Source organism: Electrophorus electricus, chromosome 14, assembly GCF_041902795.1.
Source record: "Electrophorus electricus isolate QZ-2024a chromosome 14, ASM4190279v1, whole genome shotgun sequence".
NCBI lineage: Eukaryota > Metazoa > Chordata > Actinopteri > Gymnotiformes > Gymnotidae > Electrophorus > Electrophorus electricus.
Window position 1 is genome coordinate 637,501 of NC_137510.1, and position 20,655 is coordinate 658,155.

The 20,655-nt window shown below is 47.4% G+C and overlaps 2 protein-coding genes and 1 long non-coding RNA gene across 8 annotated transcripts in view; 2 read left to right on the forward strand and 1 right to left on the reverse strand.

The window, feature by feature from the left end:
* Nucleotides 1–4,226, forward strand: part of mss51 (MSS51 mitochondrial translational activator) — a 13,807-nt gene extending 9,581 nt beyond the window's left edge. For all 4 annotated transcript variants that reach the window (XM_081696113.1, XM_035530567.2, XM_081696114.1 and 1 more), the window contains 3 exons: nucleotides 1–326; nucleotides 3,166–3,259; nucleotides 3,372–4,226. The exon at nucleotides 1–326 is cut by the window's left edge and continues 238 nt beyond it. In XM_081696113.1, coding sequence (XP_081552239.1) covers nucleotides 1–326; nucleotides 3,166–3,259; nucleotides 3,372–3,564 — 613 coding nt within the window. In that variant the 3' untranslated portion in view covers nucleotides 3,565–4,226. The remainder of the gene's footprint in view (nucleotides 327–3,165; nucleotides 3,260–3,371) is intronic.
* Nucleotides 4,227–7,356: 3,130 nt separating this feature from the next.
* On the reverse strand, nucleotides 7,357–10,419 carry LOC145651139 (uncharacterized). Its single transcript, XR_014116873.1, has 2 exons — nucleotides 9,427–10,419; nucleotides 7,357–7,987 (listed from the first exon to the last, which is right to left on the reverse strand). It is a non-coding gene; the product is annotated as an uncharacterized LOC145651139 (long non-coding RNA).
* A 91-nt stretch (nucleotides 10,420–10,510) lies between these two features.
* On the forward strand, nucleotides 10,511–19,675 carry tbc1d24 (TBC1 domain family, member 24). Of its 3 annotated transcripts, none has more exons than XM_035530566.2 (7): nucleotides 10,511–10,637; nucleotides 12,747–13,774; nucleotides 15,639–15,797; nucleotides 16,279–16,342; nucleotides 16,690–16,785; nucleotides 17,259–17,505; nucleotides 17,614–19,675. In XM_035530566.2, the coding sequence occupies exons 2-7, from the start codon at nucleotides 12,801–12,803 to the stop codon at nucleotides 17,766–17,768; spliced, it is 1,695 nt and encodes a 564-aa protein (XP_035386459.2). In that variant the 5' UTR covers nucleotides 10,511–10,637; nucleotides 12,747–12,800; the 3' UTR covers nucleotides 17,769–19,675. The 3 variants fall into 3 exon arrangements, with proteins under 3 accessions (XP_035386459.2, XP_026851673.3, XP_081552238.1); XM_026995872.3 differs by having other exon boundaries at nucleotides 10,603–10,877; XM_081696112.1 differs by lacking the exon at nucleotides 10,511–10,637 and adding an exon at nucleotides 11,712–11,880.
* The last annotated feature ends 980 nt before the right edge of the window (nucleotides 19,676–20,655 follow it).

Genomic DNA, 20,655 nt, shown 5'->3' on the forward strand with positions numbered 1-20,655 from the left:
GGGTGTTCGGATGTGTCGTCTGGATCCTTGCTCCCGCCCCCTCACTGTCCACCTGGTGGGGGCGGGGCATAACGAGACCCTGGGGGCCAGGACCACGGATCTGGATGAGCTCAGCCACATGTTCCCCGGGCACCAGGGTGTGGAGGTGGTAATGGTGGGACCAGAGGTGGTACAAGGACCCATTGTGAGGCCTCCACTGAGGGCGTTTGGACCCAGAGGAAAAGTCTACATCAGTGCCTACAAGGGCCTCTACCACGAGTTCTGGGAAGAGCTGGTGGAGAGAGGAGAAGCTGCCAGACCAGATCTGGTAGTGGGGTTTCACCCAGGTACACACCACACACACACCACACACACACACACACACACACACCACACACACACCACACACCACACACCACACACACACACACACACACCACACACACACACACACACACACACACACACACCACACACACACACACACACACCACACACACACACACCACACATGCGCACACCAAACGCACACGTACACACACCACACATGCGCACACCAAACACACGCACACACACACCACACGCACACACACACACACACCACACACACACACACACACCGCACACACACACACACACACACACACACACACACACCACACATGCGCACACCAAACGCACACGCACACACACCACACACACGCACACACACCACACATGCGCACACCAAACGCACACACACCACACACACACCACACACACACACACATACAAACACACACACACACCACACACGCGCACACCAAACGCACACGCACACACACCACACACACACCACACACACCACACGCGCACACCACACACACACACACACACACCAAACGCACACCACACACGCACACACACCACACACGCACACACACACACACCACACACACACACCACACACACACACCACACACACACACACACACACACACACACACACACACACACCACACATGCGCACACCAAACGCACACACACACACCACACACACACACACCACACACGCGCACACCAAACACACATGCACACACACCACACACACACACACCACACACACACACACACACACACACCAAACGCACACGCACACACACCACACATGCGCACACCAAACACACGCATGCACACACACACACACACACACACACACACACACACGCATACCTATACAGATGTGCTATAATTAATTCCCTCTGTTTTAATGCCAGACATTTATTAGTGTGGGTGGTGATTTATTGCGACAGGTGGACCAATAGGCAGCTGAGTTTAGTACTCATCAACCACACAGATACCAAACTTTACATACACACACACGCGCACACACACACACACACGCGCACACTCACACACACACGCGCACACTCACACACACTCACACACACACGCACGTGCACACTCACACACACACGCACACACTCACACTCACACACACGCGCACACACACACCCACGCACACCCACGCACACTTGGACACATGCATTTATGCATACACACATATATGGGAATGTCAAAGAGAACAGGAACAGGCCTGAACTATTGGACATGCTTCTAAAAGACTCGGTGTGGAGTTTCAAATTGAAATATTGTCAGGAAACTGTATCTAACTGGGTTAAACAGTTATATCATGTCTAACTGGGTTAAACAGTTATACCATGTCTAACTGGGTTAAACAGTTATATCATGTCTAACTGGGTTAAACAATTATCATGTCTAACTGGGTTAACACAGTTGCACTGTGTAACTGGATTAATACAGTTACAATGTGTGCATCTGATTCAACCTGTACCTGTATGTGTATTTAACAATTCTCTGTTTAATGGTGAAGTACCTTGTGTAAAGATACACTTAATCATAGAATACCAAAAAAGATAACAGAGCAGAGAGCTTATTGCTTTAGTGTAGTAGGAACCTAACCATGTCAGCAAGTGTCAAGTAATGACAGTTCAGTAGAGGAATTGGTAGTGTGAGTCTAAGACTGATGAACACCTGGCTTCCGGCATCTTAGTCCAGCCAGTATTCTCAAACGTCCAGCAGACAGGTGAGCCAAGCCTGTAGAGTTATTCTCAAACATCCAGCAGACAGGTGAGCCAAACCTATAGAGTTATTCTCATATGTCCAGCAGACGGGTGAATCAAACCTGTAGAGTTATTCTCAAATGTCCAGCAGACAGGTGAGACAAACCTGTAGAGTTATTCTCAAACACCCAGAAGAGAGGTGAGACAAACCTGTAGGGTTATTCTCAAATGTCCAGCAGACAGGTGAGACAAACCTGTAGAGTTATTCTCAAACGTCCAGCAGACGGGTGAGCCAAACCTGTAGAGTTATTCTCAAACATCCAGCAGACAGGTGAGCCAAACCTGTAGAGTTATTCTCATATGTCCAGCAGACGGGTGAGCCAAACCTGTAGAGTTATTCTCAAATGTCCAGCAGACAGGTGAGACAAACCTCTAGTTAATCTCAAATGTCCAGCAGACAGGTAAGCCAAACCTGTAGAATTATTCTCAAACATCCAGCTGAGACAAACCTGTAGAGTTATTCTCAAATGTCCAGCAAACAGGTGAGACAAACCTGTAGATTTATTCTCAAATGTCCAGCAGACAGGTTAGACAAACCTGTAGTTATTCTAAAATGTCCAGCAGACAGGTGAGACAAACCTGTAGAGTTATTCTCAAACATCCAGCAGACAGGTGAAACAAAGCTGTAGTTATTCTTATTCTCATGCTGACACGTGGCCATCGTTACCACAGGTGTTTTATGTACAACGTGTAAGGGACTCAAAAATTAAGTCAAAACCTGAGGGTCTGAAAACCATGCTATATAATTATGCACATGCATCTACCTGTGATTGTGTGTGTTTGTGTGTGCGTGCGTGCGTGCGTATTCGTTCTGCAGGGTTCCATGCATCTACCTGTGATTGTGTGTGTGTGCGCGTGCGTATTCGTTCTGCAGGGTTCCATGCATCTACCTGTGATTGTGTGTGTGTGCGCGTGCGTATTCGTTCTGCAGGGTTCCATGCATCTACCTGTGATTGTGTGTGTGTGCGCGTGCGTATTCGTTCTGCAGGGTTCCATGCATCTACCTGTGATTGTGTGTGTGTGTGTGTGTGTGTGTGTGTGTTTGTGCGTATTCGTTCTGCAGGGTTCCATGCATCTCAGGGGTTGGGGGAGGGTTGGCTGCCAACACTACTGCTACTTAGAGATTACAACATCCCTTCTGTGTTCACCATGTATAGGTGAGTGTCTAACACACACATACACTCACTCACTCTCTCTCTCTCTCTCTCTCCACTCAGTCTACAAAAATGTAACATTCTCTCTCTCTCTCTCTCTCTCTCTCTCTCTCAGTGATATGGAGCTCCAGTACTCTCTGCAGATACTTCAGGAGTTGGAGGCAGATATACAGGCTACTGGGCCGAACCCATTTAGCTCCCAGAAGCCCGAGCAGGTGCAGTCATGTCCCAACAAAGACTCGTGCTACTGCAACGCCTTCTACCTCTACTTCCGCGGCCTGCTGGACTCCACAGAAGATGCCCACTAGTCCTCCAGAAACGAACTCTGGGGAGCTGCTAGTCTGGCACACACACTAACATGACTGAATATCTCATTGTTATGGTCTTTTTTCCCCCAACTGAGATACACCCGTTTGCCTTTTTGTGTAAATACTCTCATGACAGTAGACAACATTAAAATGTACGATGGAACACTTGAACATTTAGATGAACGGACTCCAGGGAGATTAAAATAGGTTTGGCGGAGGGTCAAATTTGAAACGTGTGTGGCTGTGAGCCAGCACATCAGACTATCGGAGCTCATATCTGTGATCACTTCCACGGCACAATATTTAGACGAACCAGGTACTTCTCCACCCGCGGACGCGCCTGTCCTACACTGCCCCCTCCTGGACACTTTGAGTAGCTGCACTAGTTGTGCGCACTGAATTTGCCTTAAAACTCTGATATCCAGGTTGTTTTAACCAAAAAAGTTAACGGTTCACGTCAGATATTTTGTACTGAACGTTTCCATGAAATAGATTAAGCCTATACATTTTTTTTTTTTTTTTTAGAAAATACTAAAAATGTAAGACACCTATTTGATTGAGAGAACATTGAATATGCTTGCCGTCTTGTAGGTTGATATGATTTAACTTCATTACAATCAACAATAAATAAAAAAAATAAACAAAATGTTTGTTTTCCGCCATTGTGAGCTGGTCAGTGTTGTTTTCCAAACGCTGAAGTCCAGAATGTCCCCGGACGCCTCCACGAGGGTCCTGGAGTCGCCTGGTCCGAGTATAAATTGCTCGCAGACCCCCCGGCGAGAGAAAGGAAGCGACCAGAGAGACTCATACACCCGGTAAACGGACCGTTCATTCGGAATGACTGACACGCGGAGGTAAGCGGCACGTATCGCGTTTCTGTCTTATAAGACAAACGTGAGCTATCGCGCATGGCTGGATCACCGCTGTTGCGCACAACGATAATCTAACGACATCTCCATTTCATCTCGTCCTAAAGCATCAGCACCAAAGCTGATATCTGATTACTGTCTGCTGTCACAGTTCAGGAGTCATTCGCACATCCACTGTATGACCTTTCGGAAACTGTGTTTCTTCCTACGCATCCATAAAGAGGAGGCAAAACACCGTGTGTGTGTTTTAGGTGTAGTAATGTAAAGGGGCATTTCTGATGATTTCTGTGCCCTAGATCTCTAACCTTGATATGGCGCCGTCAAAGCTTGGGGTTAAAAATACACCCGCAGCCAAATGGTCGGGTCTGTCACCTGTTTAACTTCGTCTGCCTCTGTCTGTCTGTGTGTGTGTGTGTGGCGCCGCAGACAGGTGTGTGTACACACAGATACTTGACACACAAACACCAGAACAGCTCACTGAACGTGACTAATGAAGTTAAAGTGCTCAGACTCAAAGAATCTGATTGTTTTGATTATTTCCATGTGACACTGCGTTCCACTTTCCTGTAGATTTCAGTCGGGTTGTCTGCTGCCCTCCTGTGGCAGGAGTAGAAACACTCCATTACAGAGGCCACTTCGCCAGATTGGTGACCAGCTGGAGCTCCAGTGTCACGCCTGATAAAAAGTCCTAAAAGTGAATGACGTTTTAATGACAAAGTTTTCACACTGTTTCTGACTTTATACCTAAATCTGCTCTCTCTCTCTCTCTCTCTCTCTCTTTAAATAGGCAATTGTCTAACTAGTTAGCTAACTAGCTAGCAACATTTCCTACAGCTGGAAGATGGCGAGGAGGAACTTTATTTTGCCTCGTAGATGGACAGAATGACAGCACTCGACAATCCATGACCCGATGTAATTCAATCCAAATTAACGAGTTAAGGGCCAATTTAAACGAGTTAATCCATTACACTGGTAAAACACTAACCAGAGACCACTGCCTAACTGATCATTGGCTGCAAAACAGAGCTCACCTAAAGGTAGCTGTAGTTGGCCAGTAATGAGTTGTTTCTAGCACTAGACTGAAAGCAAGTTTATCTTGCAGGAACAAATGCACATTTGTGTCGAGCTTGTTGCCTAGCTAGCTATCAGTGGTGTGGGTTGGTAGTGTCATTATAGCAAATGCAGACTTCGGACTTTCGTTCTGGTTAAAACTGAATGAAAGCAGAAGGGGTTATCGCAACAAACTCAAGAGGGATGCCAAATAGCGAATAAGGATAACAGGGATACTCCAAGACAAATAGCGCTGTTTTGTACATTTGTGTCATTGCTCCAAGTCTAGCACTGGGCAGTCAGGACCTCCTGTCTCTCAAAGTTTCAAGAACTGCCTGGTCACAAAGCTTCTGAGTTTATTTGGATATTTATTCAAATTTGAGCAGTGTCTGTCTTCAAATGGGAACTACTGAGTATTCCCATCTTAGAAGGTGGCTAGTAAGAAATAGCTTTGTTTTTAAAAATTATACAGATTTTAAGAGGAAAAAAATCTTAATTGTAATTATATGACAATGATCATCTTAAAATTTAATTATTGGCACAGGCCTTATGACGTTTGTTGAATCTATATAAAATGTCCTTTCCCCATTCATTCTAGTCCATTTGGCTTGTCTGTTCTTTTTCTGAGTTATAAATGTTTGTTTGATGTGCCCTCATTTGTTTTTCTGTTTGTCTCCCATTCTATGTGCTGTTCACGTGTGTGATGTTGGTCAGGTGTGTCTCTACCACAGTGGAGTCATCTGCATGTCAGAGACCCCTGTGCTTGAAAACAAAGGCCTCACCTGTATGATCACCCACCCTGCTGAAGAGACTGAAAGACTGGGCTGGAGATTTTACTAATTAGACCATCAGCAGCAGCTTTATTCTGTCTGGTTTGGTGACTGTGTGTCCTCTGTGCACTCCAACTACAGCAGTTTCACCCTCTGACACAGCCGTGATGGACTTGATTCTCATTGTCACTCACATGTGAGGTGACCTCACATTACTAGATGCTCACGTTACTCAGTGGTCTCTTCTGATTACTCCTAAGATTTCTGTTTAATGACTATGCTTGCTATCTATCTATCTGTCATTACTAATTACTGTATGCTCCCATCTTTTCTTAAAGTGGCTCCTATCTACCATTGCTTTTTTGCATTGCTTGTGATATCTTTATGTTCATTATGCAAAAACCAGTAAAAACTGTTACCTTTGCCCTTAAATGCCAGTTCTTAAAGTTCTCCTTAAAGTTCTCCTGCTTAAACTTCTCACTCTTAAAGTTCTGGTTCTTAAATTTCAGTGTACATCAGTTTTCTTATATTTGTCTTTAGTACAATTTTTATTCATGAGTTATTTAGTCCAACCACTGTGCATAAACCATGTTAAAAATCTCTATCAACTAATTAGTGTGGAAAAACATTAGAATGATCTGAACATGACAGTCATTTTGGTTTTGATTCTAGTTTTTGTGCTTCTGTGTGACATTTTAAATCTAATTTAAAATCAACTCAATGCTATCTTATTTCAGTGAGGGTGTACATGTCATGTGACCCATTAGACCTTTTATATCTGTTATTTCTGTTCCATTGGTGTGTATTGACTCATTAGTATTGTTGAACAGTTCTGATCTGTTCTACCATCCATATCTGCTCTGTCAGTAAAGCCCCTGTGCTTTGATGAGTTTGTATTTTATCTGCACAACAATATACTCACTGTCCACGTTACTGGTGCTTCTGCCTTGTAGGGGCATTTAAAATATGCAGCACCTCTGCTGATGTGTACATTACAGACCCCTCTACCCTGACCATCTACCCCTCTACCCCGATCATCTACCCCTCTACCCATCTACCATCTTGGCTGTGGGGTGCAGCTGGTAATGCAAGTACTACATGTCTGAAACTTGACGTTTTATTAACAACAGTAAACATGTAAGTATTTAAACCCTAAACTTGACTTCACAGTGGACTCACTGCACTATCACAACGATGAAGGGCTCTAACAGCAGGTAGTTTCAGCATAAAACCTTGCTGAGTTTCTCTGCGGTCACGCCAGTAGAAGCTGATGAAGAGGAAGGAGCAGAGGAAGGTGTGATAGAGGACATCATGGTGAAGTCATCCCAGTCCATGCAGTTGAGGAAGACCTCCACCATGGCGATGAAGAGGGTGAGGAGAGGACACAGAGCCCAGATGACCATACAGTAGGGTGACAGGGCTGACCTCTGACCTCACTCACCACGAATGTCGTCATGCACACTAGCACCGGGAGTGTGTGCAGCGCACCACGGCAACTTGCCAATGCTGACGTCGTGAACGTTGTTCACTGCCTCAGAGGTCAGAATGAGGTCAAATGAGGGTCCAGAACAAGTGAGCAGCTCTGAAAGTGTTCATGGAGAGTCTGTCTCTCTTATCTTCTCTCTCTCTCTGTTTTTCATAGGTCTACAGTAGCCTTCTGAAAGAACAAAGAAGTCTTCATCTGTCTCTTCTGATAGTCTGGCCATGTCACTCATCTTGTCCATATGAAAATGACTGTTAGCGTGAGCAGAAAGGTAAAGTGGAGGTTAAAGGACAAACTCAGCACCAAACACTCTGTCTTGTGGGTTTGACAAGATGAGCTCAGTCAAAACAAACAGACAAACATAAAAATTTACAAAATCACACCTCCAAACCCGTGAACACCTCTGACAACAAGAGGCACTACACTTCTACAGATTATACGTCTCTATAAAACTAGTGTAGGGCAATGCTGGTGGGATTCCACATACGTCCAGTGGGGGGCAGTATCACACACCAGATAAATGTGCTACTCATATCCTTATGCACTCAAAAGAATGACTACGTTGCAGATTATTAGTGTGTTTTGGATCATATGGTGATGATAGTGGTTAAGAGAAGGATTTGAAAAGATCTGTAAATGACAGTAATAAAATTATCCATTTAATAAAAGTATGCAAAGAAGTCACAGCAGGATTTAATGTCTGTAGTCGTGTCTATTGTCAGTAGCCTAGTGTCTATTGTTTGTAGTCTAGTGTCTACAGTAGTGTCTAGTGTCTGCAGTCTAGTGTCTAAAGTAGTGTTTGTAGTCTAGTGTTTGTAGTCTAGTGTCTATTGTTTGTAGTCTAGTGTCTACAGTAGTGTCTAGTGTCTGCAGTCTAGTGTCTATTGTCTGTAGTCTAGTGTCTAAAGTAGTGTTTGTAGTCTAGTGTCTATTGTTTGTAGTCTAGTGTCTACAGTAGTGTCTAGTGTCTGCAGTCTAGTGTCTATTGTCTGTAGTCTAGTGTCTAAAGTAGTGTTTGTAGTCTAGTGTCTATTGTTTGTAGTCTATTGTTTGTAGTCTAGTGTCTAGTGCCTGTAGTCTAGTGCCTGTAGTCTAGTGTTTGTAGTCTAGTGTCTATTATCTGTAGTCTAGTGTCTATTGTTTGTAGTCTAGTGTCTATTGTTTGTAGTCTAGTGTCTGTAGTCTAGTGTTTATTGTCTGTAGTCTAGTGTCTGTAGTCTAGGGTCTATTGTTTGTAGTCTAGTGTCTGTAGTCCAGTGATCTCAGTACTGTGTCTTACAAACACGCCTAATTATGAAACGCGTCTGCCGCTCGAGCTGCTAGGTGATGTCATCCTGACGCCCGATGCTCATGTGGTCGCTGATCCTTGTGCGCTGCAGTCAGGAGTTTCCTGTCCGGTTTTTGTCATTTTCATTTCAAAACGTTATCAAAATGTTATGTCTTTCCCTTCTGAATCTGGTGCCTGTTTCTTCCTCGTGCCGTGCCCTGTATGCCAAAGATGACCGTAAGGGTCTTGTGCACACTACTACAAGGAGAACAACCAGTTGTTGTTCTCAACTCATGTTTCTAATCTAACCCAGTCTTGCAGATTCCTCCTTTGTAACATATGAAGGATTCGACCCTGTCTTTAGCAGGAAGCTACCCAGGTGCTTGTGCAGTCTCTTGTGATCTCAAAGCTAGACTACTGCACCTCGCTACTCGCTGGTCTTCCTCTAAGAGCCATCAAACCTCTACAGCTTGCCCAGAATGCAGCAGCACGACTGGTGTTCAATCTTCAGAAGTTCACACGTTACTCCACCGCTGTGCTCCTTTCACTGGCTCCCTGTAGCTGCACACATCAGATTTAAGAGCTTGATGCTTGCCTACAAATCCAAAAATGGACCAGCCCCTTCATACATGAGGTCAGTGGTTAAAGCCCGATCTGTACCTCGAGTACTTCGGACCTCAAGTACGGCTCGGCTTGAAATACCTTGCTTCAGTTCTCATGGATGACAAGCATCGAGACTATTTTGTGTCCTGGCTCCAAGATGGTGGAATGAACTCCCGCTTGATGTCCGGACAGCAGAGTCCCTTGCAGTCTTCAAACACAGACTGAAGATTCATCTATTTGCAGAATATTTAAAGGACAACTGACACTGCTCCCTTATTGACTGACTAATTTAGTACTTATTGTAGGGCACTATTTATGCTTTTTAACAAACTCTAGCACTTATTTTTTATAGCACTTATCATTGTTTAAGATAGACCTCATGTATTTTGTACTTGTAGGTATCAGCATTCATCCCTGTATTCTACAGTATTCTAGTTCATTGGTTTGTTTAATTCTAACCTACTGTACTGTACTTGGATATACTCTATGAGTAAATGACAAAACACTCTTGTAAGTCGCTCTGGATAAGAGCGTCTGCTAAATGCCGTAAATGTAAATGCGCACTAACACGGGCGTCTTGTTTTCGCAGGACAGTAGCACGTACTGCGGTTTTACGTCTATTGCTGTTTCGACCATAAACGAGGCCACAAAACACTAAGTGAGGAAAAGCTGCCGGACGGCGCAGTTAAACTGATTTAACGTTAACGTGGGTCACGCGCTGGTCCCGTTACCAGCCGGTGGGCCCGTTAAAGCTGAACTGTGCGTTACCGGGCCGATGCTCGGGATAACGGGAATAGCGCGACGTCCTTTTCTCCGCTCACGCTACAAAACGTCATGACGTTCATGGTTCAAGTTCAAAATGAAGGAAGGTGACGCGTGGCCGGTCTGGCAGCGCGTGAAGTTCGTTCGGGCGAACAGACGGCGAATCTGCAGAACGCGCGCTGGCTTTCTTCGCGAGATGTGATGGGGTTCGCGCATGCGCACAGCGCCCCCAGAAGACCGCAGCTCCTTAGGCGCAGAAATCTGAGCAGGTGAGAGATCGGCGCGTGGCATTCGCACGGGTTATGTCCGTGGACCTGCAGCCACGCGAAACTACAGTCGGTAGTTTCCTTAACCTGCATGCCGCGAGGCGATCCACAAAGACGGAGCTCCACCGCGTCAGCGCGCTAATCGCCCGCGGCGCTGGCGTTCTAACGGAGGGGCACGGTCTCGGTCCGAGTGACGTTTGCACCGTTTTCATCCAGTGACCGCTGTCGCGACGTCGATGTCCGGTAGGTGAACGCGGACGGTTGACACGTCTGTACGTCTACAGCTCGCTAGCCGCGTGCGCGTTTATTTAGGTCGCGATGCTAGCGTTAGCTGCGCGTGATCAGAGAGCGTTTTAGCAGTGCATTGGTCTCGTGGATGCGTGCAACTGTATCACCAGCAAATAGAATGCGGTATTTGCGGTGGATGAAGGTTTAGAGTCGGTCATCTGCACGTCAGCTAACGGTACAGTCACCCCGACAAATGTGCTGCAGCTAGTGTCGTGGATTTGACGACACACACACACCTGCTTGTGCAGCGTCAAGATGAGTCACTCAGCCTCGGCCAAGAGAGGCCGTGTGTGTGTGTCTTCGAGGGGTCTGTATGCAGGCGTTGATTATGGGTCATCTAGGTGTGTGTGTGTGTGTGTGTGTGTGTGTGTACATGTCTCCTTGGTTCTTATGTTTGTTTATTTCTGAATGTTGGAGTTTTGCTGCTCACTGCCTCTGCATGTTTGCCCTACACACTACCCCCCACCCCACCTACCCTCCCCTTTTCTATTTCCTGTTTCCTGAAGTTCGTTTGGTTTATTTGTCATGTACATAGTCATGCATGGCATAACTCGCAGTGAAATGGTTTTTGTGACTGCTCTGTCCAAACTAAGGAAAGATACAGGGCTGTATAAAGGGGGTGGTACACACACACACACACACACACACACACACACACACACACACACACACACACACACACATATATATATATATATATATATATATATATATATATATATATATATATATGCATATGCATGCACACAAAAAAAATATAACAATGTATGTATAATATGGCCTGCAGGAAGAAGCTCCTCTTCAGTCTCTCCGTGTTGGTCTTCAGGGAACGAAAGCACCTCCCTGACCTCAACAGAGAGAAGAGTCTATTGTTGGGATGGGTGGGGTCCTTCACAATCCTCCTGGCCTTGGTCTGGCACCGCTTGTAGTAGATGGTCTGCAGGTCAGGAAGTTCCGTGTGAGTGATGTGCTCTATTGAACGCACCACGCTGTGGAGTCCTTGCCTGTCCTGCTTGGTGCAGTTCCCAAACCAGACTGTGATGTTCCCCGTGAGGATGCTCTCGATAGTGCAGGTGTAGAAGTTCCACAGTACCTTGGAGAGCAGTCTGAAGTCTCTTAGGCGTCTGAGGTGGTAAAGACGTTGACGAGCCTTCTTTGCCAGGGAGTTGGTATGGCGGGACCAGGACAGGTCCTGCGAGATGTGATCTCCAAGGTACCTGAAACTGTCTACTGTCTCCACCGTGGTTCCACTGATCCTCACAGTTTGGTAGTGCCACTCCTGCTTCTTGCTGCAATCCACAATCAGCTCCTTTGTCTTGCTGACGTTTAGGAGGAGATTATTTTCCTGGCACCAGTTCTCCAGGTGTTTAACCTCCTCCAGGTAGGCCCTCTCATCGTTGTCCGAGATCAGGCCCATGCGACGGTATGGTCAGCAAACTTGACAATGATGGTGGAGCTGGAATTGGCCGCGCAGTCGTAGGTGTACAATGAGTAGAGCAGGGGGCTTAGGACACAACCCTGAGGAGCTCCAGTGCTGAGGGTGAGGGTGGATGAGACACAGTTGCCCACCCGTACTGATTGTAGCTTGTCTCTCACAACATTGTCTTGTGTATACTTGTTGTCATCCGGTTTCCATGGCAGACTGGTGGTATTAGAACTCAAAGTCGAGGAATTGCGCACACACACACTCGAGTGTAATCGAGTCTGTAATGTCCTTATGCTGTCTGTCTGTCAGTCACGGGTGTGTAAACACACACTCATGGCAGAAGGATAGACATTACGGAACACGTGAATGCTTCTCTCTCTCTCGCTCTCTCCCTGTAGTGACATGGGCGATTAGACTCTCATCTGATCAGCAAACGTGTGCACTCAGCGGTCATGTCACAGGAGGATTTCGGCGTGTTCGTGGACTGGTCTCGGATGGGTGACGTGTCCCGCGGGGATGCGACCACAGACAAGGCCGAGTACAAGGACCTGAAGGATCTGAAACATCAGGCCCGCACGGGACACTGGGCGTGCAGCCACGCCCGCCGCGCCCTCGTGTACCGTGAGCTCATCAAGGCCCTGCCCTGCCGCACGGTGACCCCGGACGCCGCAGTGTACCGGGACGGCGAGGGCCAGGGTGCGGGCGGGCGCTCCTCCGCGCTTGTCCCGCTGCCAGACTGCGTGGACGGGGCGGCGGTCCCGCGCTACTGCCTGCGCGCGGAGGCCGTCGGCTCGGTGCACGCGGTGGTGGCGCGGCTGGCGAGCGAGTTCCCAGACGTGGCGCACTGCCCTGCACTCCCTGCTGTCGCTGCCCTGCTGCTCCACTGGAGCGCCGACGAGGCCCAGTGCTTTGAGGGCACTGCCCGCATGCTGGCCTGCAACGACCCTGAACGCCACCTGCTCGACCAGACATACCTCGCCTACCAGTCCTCCTGCATGACCTTCGGCGACCTCGCCCGCAAGTACTGCCCCACTGCCCACAAGCTGATGGTCGCCGCAGCGACAGACGTGCTGGAGGTCTATGGCGATTGGCAGCGGTGGGTGTTGGGTGACCTGCCGTTCGCACACGCTGCCCGCGTCATGGACGTGTTCCTCGTGGAGGGCTACAAGGTTCTGTACCGGGTCGCTCTGGCCCTGCTGAAATTCTACTGCAAGCAGAAAGTGCCTGGGCTCGCGGAGCAGGGCTCAGCTGGAGTGCGGGATGATATCCGGGCCTTCGTGCGGGGCCTGGACTCCAGCGTGACCCCAGAGAAGCTGCTGGAGAAAGCGTTCTCCTTCAGGCTCTTCAGCAGGAAAGAGATTGGCCTCCTACAACACGCCAACGAGAAAACACTCCGCCAGAAAGGAATCACCGTGAGGCAGAAGAGGTACGACGTTTGCCAAACACTCAATATTCTTATTGATCAGGCGCAGTGGGTAATTAAGTTCTCAGTAATCGACTATTAGTTCATCTCTGAATAATCCATCTGCTCTTAAAATCAGCTCAGCAGTAGTCATCATACAGGAACTGCACAAATATTACACAGGTTATCAGACAGATGAGTGTGTTATACTGAATTGCTTTAATCAGTATTTATGTTTATTTATTCATATATTCTCATACAGGGTTGTCTGTCAGTCGTGGTTGTGTATAAGGATGTCCTGATCCAGTCCAATCAGAAATATCACTACCAGCGCCGATCCAGACACCATCTAACAGGTTGCGTCGGTGCATGAGGGTCCGGTCTGTCAGCACAGTGTCATAGACGGGCTCGCCAACACGAGAACAACACCAGTTTCACTGTAACGCTGCTACACTCTGAAATGGGTTTCATTAGTGTTGGTTTTCTTTAGTGGGTTTCTTTAGTGTTGTCATTTGGGAAGCTGTTCTGATAGAAGTTCTGATACACACCCGCCTCGGCCAGCCCAGTGTCCAGTCCTGCCTTTTCCAGCCGCCCCCACAGTCTGTCAGTGGTACATTCCATGCAGGGGCTTATCCTGCCATGGTAACTCCTCTGCTTCCATGGTGACCATGTGCCCCTCCCCCCTCTCTTACTGACTGGTGTTCAGTGTTTGGACGTTGGATCTCGGGTCTCGGGTCCCACACGTTGTGAGCATTTCCTGGTCTTGATGTCAACATCTTCTGGCTCTTTGATTGGCCGGTTTATCGTGCCTGACGACAGGTCATGCGTGTTTAAGGCTTTGATCTTATTAGTCCTGCTCGGCTGACTCTCGAAGGACCCGATTGCATGTTGCTGTCTCAAGGTACCTTAGTGATTGGACAATCCCCTGGTCGAGATGCATACCAATCCAATACCGGCATGTTTGAACGTCTGAGGACCTACGCTGGTGTCTGTCTGTGTTCCAGTCACGATCGTCTAACGTCTGTCTGCAGCCGGATGGCACGTGTCGGGTATCTGCTCGGCTGGGAGTGGTGAAGACCTTCTCCTCTTCCATAGTTCATGCGCTTCGTGTTTCTCTTGGTCGGGCTCATTGTTTTAGCCCCATTCACACCGTGCAACCTCGTCTGCCTGTGGTTTGTTCGACTTCTCATGGAATCTGTCCCAGACGTAGAAAGTCCAGGTGACGTCTGAGGTCTGCTTGGTGCGCTCTCTCTCTCTCTCTCTGCTCACGATCTCGTGTTTCAGAGGTTGGGGCAGCTGGAACTTTAGGACTCATACTGGAGTTGGCATGTGCATGTGTGTGTCGTTTTTCTCTTTTGTGCTTCGCTGCGATTTTGACCTTCTCTGCATCTTCTTGTGTATATTTGTTAAAAATGGATGAATTGGTTTCCCTGATGTAAACATACACGGTGTGTGTTAGCTGTGAAAATACAAGTATTGAACTGGAGTCTGTTACTCACTCAAAGTTCTCTGGTGAGGGTTGGAAGCACAATGATGGGATCAGGACATCTCTGTGTGTGTGTGTGTGTGTGTGTGTGTGTGTGTGTGTGTGTGCGCCTTTTATTTTGAATTGGAATTTTTCTCATTTGTTTCTCACATAATCGCTCCTGTTTTGTTACTCACTCTTCTCTCCTGTTTGCTGCTTCTCACTTCAGTCTCAGGTACTCCATCTCTGTGCTGTCAAACTCATCAGTCCTCTTTCTCTGAACTGTTATTAATGTGTAATAGTCTTTGAACGTATAAACATTCACATGTTTACTTTATCTGCACTTTTCACTTTACTGAAACTTCTTTCTCTCTCTCTTCCTTCTCTCCGTCCCTCCTTCTCTCGCGCGCTCTCTCTCTCTAGGCATGATATTCAGTTAGCAGTGAGCTCTGAGAACTTCTCCTCTGAGGTTGTGAGTGTGAGGGAGATCAGAGAGATCTGGGCATGGCTACCAGAGCGCTTTGCCCTGTGCCAACCACAGCTGCTGTTCAGTACTGCCACACACGGCTGCAGTATCAGCAGGTACACACACACACACACACAACCACACACAGACAACCACAGCTGCTGTTCAGTACTGCCACACACGGCTGCAGTATCAGCAGGTACACACACACACACAACCACAGCTGCAGTATCAGCAGGTACATACACACACACACACACACACACACACACACACAACCACAGCTGCTGTTCAGTACTGCCACACACAGCTGCAGTATCAGCAGGTTATGCACACAACCACAGCTGCAGTATCAGCAGGCACACACACACATACTCCCACACGGCTACACACACACGCGCGCATGTTAACGTGAGGTCTGTGTTTAGGTTGTTTACACCATCAGCATCTCTGGGTCTCAGGATGGGCCAGAATGGACAGAGTAGTCTTCCTCTGTATACACACACACACACACACACACACACACACACACAAACCACAGATTTAACATTTTAAATGTGGTGTTGTTTGTGTGTTTATGATGTTTCATGTTTTCAGGTTTTATTCTCACTGTGAGGGACATGAACCTACACTGCTACTAATAAAGACTACAGAGGGAGAGGTACTGTCTCACACACACACTCACTTACACACATCACTCCCTTACTCACTCTTCACACTCTCCCTCACAGTCTCACTTTGACTCTTACCACTCACTGTTACATATAACACACCCTCTCTCATACACTCCCCCCCCCCACTGTTACACATACACTCCCTCACTATGTGTGAGACTCTTTTATCACTTTTATCACTAGAGACGTTTTGACTTCTGTCACCGTGGAGATTTCACACCATTCTGTCATCATGGAAACGTCCTCAGTCTTAGCACATGGCCTCCATGCCATCTGTTTCTCTCTTGATTCCGATTAAGCTGATTGGATCATTTCTCCTCCAATCGGGTGTCAGGTGTGTGGGGCGTTCCTGTCCACTGACTGGGAGGAGAGGAGGCGCCATGGGAACAAGCTCAGCTATTTTGGCACAGGGGAGTGTTTTGTCTTCAAAGTGAGTTCACATCATCTCTTGATTGGCTAATTACACATGCATTCCCATAATCCTATGCGATGTGTTTGTCGTGTATGTGGTGATAACTGCATTGCTGCATTACTGTGGTCACGTGACCCATAACATGGTGTGGGACCCTTTACTTATCTCAGGGCATGTTTCTGAGACCTGGACATTGTCCAGAGATGTCCTCTCACATGTGGAAAGCAGGAGACCTTACCAAGTCTGCCAAACCTCAAATGTGTGGAAAAAAAAAAAAGTGTGTGCGCTGCCTTGCTGTAATACTCAAACATGAGCACAAGGGGGCAGCAAATTCCTCTGCTCGACCCAGCGGTCCCAGACTCGTCACATGACCTGTAACTTTTCAGCCCACGTCAGAGACAACAGATCTCACAGTCAGCAGAGTGGAGAACACACGCCGAGCATAACGATCACACTACTCGTGTGTGTGTGTGTGTGTGTGTGTGTTTCAGATGAAGCCAGAGATGGAGCGCTATGAGTGGGTCGTTATTAAGACCACAATGTCTGAGGTGCAGCTGGAAGATGGAGGTCTGGACGCAGATGCCAATGCTAATTCACAGAGCCTTGCTCAAGAGACCACACCCTCATCCGTCACTGACCACGCCCACCTCTCACCTTTCCTCGCTGCCAGACACTTCCGTCTGAACACCAGCAACACTTCTATGTTCATGGCGGGAAACGTTGATTGCATCATCATCGGTGTGTGTGTGCACTAATTAAACTGGCTGATACTCACTGTACCTGTAGCTCTCGTAGCAACATGCTAATCTGACCACCTGTATTGCTGCTGTTTGCCTTCCTGTCCAGGAGGGGGCGATGGCAACGCGCTGTATATTGACTCGGAGCTGAATCACGGACGCACGAGCCGCTGTACCACCTTTGACAACCCGCCCCTCTGTTCTGAAAGTTTCCAGATCGCCCTGCTTGAGGTCTGGGGCTTCCAGGACACCATGTCGACCTAACAACCAATCACTACGCCTGCAGACCAGGTGGAAGGCCAAGGTTGCCATGGTCACTCGGTTGTCAGGGATGTGGGTAGAGATGAGGGGGCGACCTGTTTCGTACCAGAACATCTGTGGTATTATTGTAGAATTGTACATATTTGTACTACGATGGTGTCTCATCATGTGACCTAATGAGTTACATTTTGTATTTGTTTTGTAAAGTTCCAGTTGTGTATAAAAGGTTGTGGAGAAGTGCCAGGCATCACTGGGTACTCCTCAAGAACTCAGTCAGAGCCCTATGTGTGAGATCATTAGCTACAGGTCTTCTCCACTCCAAAGGGTCTAATAAAGCGCTCTCTCCCCTCATCAGTACCATATCAGGATCTGTCAGACACTGGTTGGTTGTTAACATCTAGTCACATGTTAGTCAGGTGTTGCGTAGCTGTTGTTTGGACAAGCGTTGTCTGTGCTGTCTCAGGTGAATGTTGTGGAGACGCTGGAGCTTGCAGGGTTCTTCTGTGGAAGTGTTTCAGTGCTATTGGAACGGTCCAGTACAGGTGCTCCTAGCAGCACTAGCGTGGAGCTCTGGTGGACCAAATGCTCATGGAGAATAGTATTTCTTGTAAAGTGAAGGTCCGATACAACACCAGCATGTCGGGAGGGTCCGGTCTTCCGCTCCCCCACCCCAACAGAATCAGCAAACTTCATTGTGCAACCGAATATCAACATTGATCTGTCTCATCTCTTACACAGTGGAAATAGTGTTTGTTACAACTTTGTCTTTTTGTTAGATCAGGTTTCAGTGTTTTTCTGCCAGCCAGCTCTGTGCTGGGTGAATGATTTGCAGCTGTTGGGTTTAATGTGGATAATGGTCTGTAGAGGTCAGAGTTCAACTCTGGCCTGTCTGAGCCATAATTTCCTGTAAGGAAACGTATCTGCATAATTCAGATTCACAGTCCATTCTTACATTCACCGTGTTTGGGAAAGGTTGTGTGGTTTGAGTTGTTTGTGAAGGGTGCAGCCATGATTGTACTGAAGTAATGATGAAACGTACTTTCACAAACGGACCGCGGCCTCCGTCTGTAGCTATAACACACTCGCGCGTGAAAAGCTCGTGTCTAGACGTCAGGGCACGCGCACATCCTAATGAACAAAGTCCTGCGCGCGGCGAGAGCAGCTAGAGGCCCGTCGTTGGGCTGCACGCTCGTTCAAAGAAATCGCATCCAAAAGACTTGGACTAAAACCATCATGAACCGTTGGCCTGGAGGAACAGAATCAGTGTCAAATGTTGAAATACTGCCGTGTCATCTCAGTCTGTCTCCCCACACTTCTCTGTCCTGTCAGGATTGTTCTTTCTCACTCTATTTGAAGGAAAACTGTAGATGTCTGATAGCGACTGACACTAGGCAGTATTATTGTGTAGGTGTTGTATCGCTAAAATGAGACGTGAATATATTGTCAATAAATACACAAACACAAACACCACAGATGTGAAGGGCTATGTTCAACCATGCTGGTGACACTCAAATGTCCCTGCTATGTCACAAGATACTTCAATATTTCTATCAGAATAATGGGATTTCTTTTCCCAAACAAAATTAAGAGAATTGTATTGTGGTTCCTGGTTATGCTTACTTATGTATTTAGTCAAATGATTCAGTAGTTTAGAAACATTTCTGTAATCTCCCAAAAATGTCACGTATGTGGGGATGTGGACTCGTGCTTTTATATTACAAGAACATGCAGTGTTCTTTTATGCAGCACTACTGCAATTATGCATAATCCACGTTCACAGTTCATTCTTACACTGTGCTGTTTGTGAAAGGTTGTGTGGTTTGAGTTGTTCGTGAAGGGTGCAGCCATGACTGTACTGAAGGAATAAAGAAATGTACTTTCACTGAAAATAAATATTCAAAGAAACCGCATCCAAGTTTCTCAGTGGTTTAACGTTACCCGTTCGTTTTGCCAACTCAGAGCTTGTAGAAAACAAGGCACTATATTTATCAGATACCACAAGATCTCTGCTGATGGGGGTGGCACTGATGTAATGAAGAGGCCTCTGTTTTGGCACGAGTATCCACCCTTGTGCATCTTGGCAGACCCCAGAGGGAATTGCTTACTGATCAACAGGTTATGTGGACTGCACCACGCGCTGGGAGATAGTTATATATATGCCTTATCGCGTGCCCAGTAGTATCTGCGTTCAGTTTTAATATTTTTTGTGTTATACACTTCACATCACGGAATGAATCGTGCCTACAAATACTTGGCTTTTGAAAAACCAGTGCACTGTGCAGCACGGGCGCATTCACATGGAGATGCATAATAACTTACGACCATAGGTTTAAAGACGCGCGGCTGTGCTCACGAGCTCCTCCACGCGATGAACGTTCGCGCAGGCCGCTTGCTTGCTTAGTGTGACTGGGAAATGTTACCGGAAGGCGGTTTAAAGAAACCTGCACAGCAGAAATCTCCACTCCATTAATCCAGACGGACCGCGGCCTCCGTCTGTAGCTATAAGACACTCGCGCGTGAAAAGCTTGTGTCTAGACGTCAGGGCACGCGCACATCCTAATGAACAAAGTCCTGCGCGCGGCGAGAGCAGCTAGAGGCCCGTCGCTGGGCTGCACGCTCGTGACGCGTTGTCTGCTTTCTGTATCCTTCACACTAGCGGTTAGGTCACCCGCAAGCCTCGCAGGACTGACGCCAAACAACCGAAGCTTCCAAACGACACCAATAACGATCTGCACGTATGTAGGAGTCTGTCGTGCATTGGGTGTCAAGTCCGTATACTCGAGCCGCTGACCTACTACAGAATGGTCCGGTCACACGTGCGCACGGACGCTGTCAGCATGAGATGAAGAATGAGCGTCTCAGCGCGAGGCTCCGCGAGCACGTAGTCATT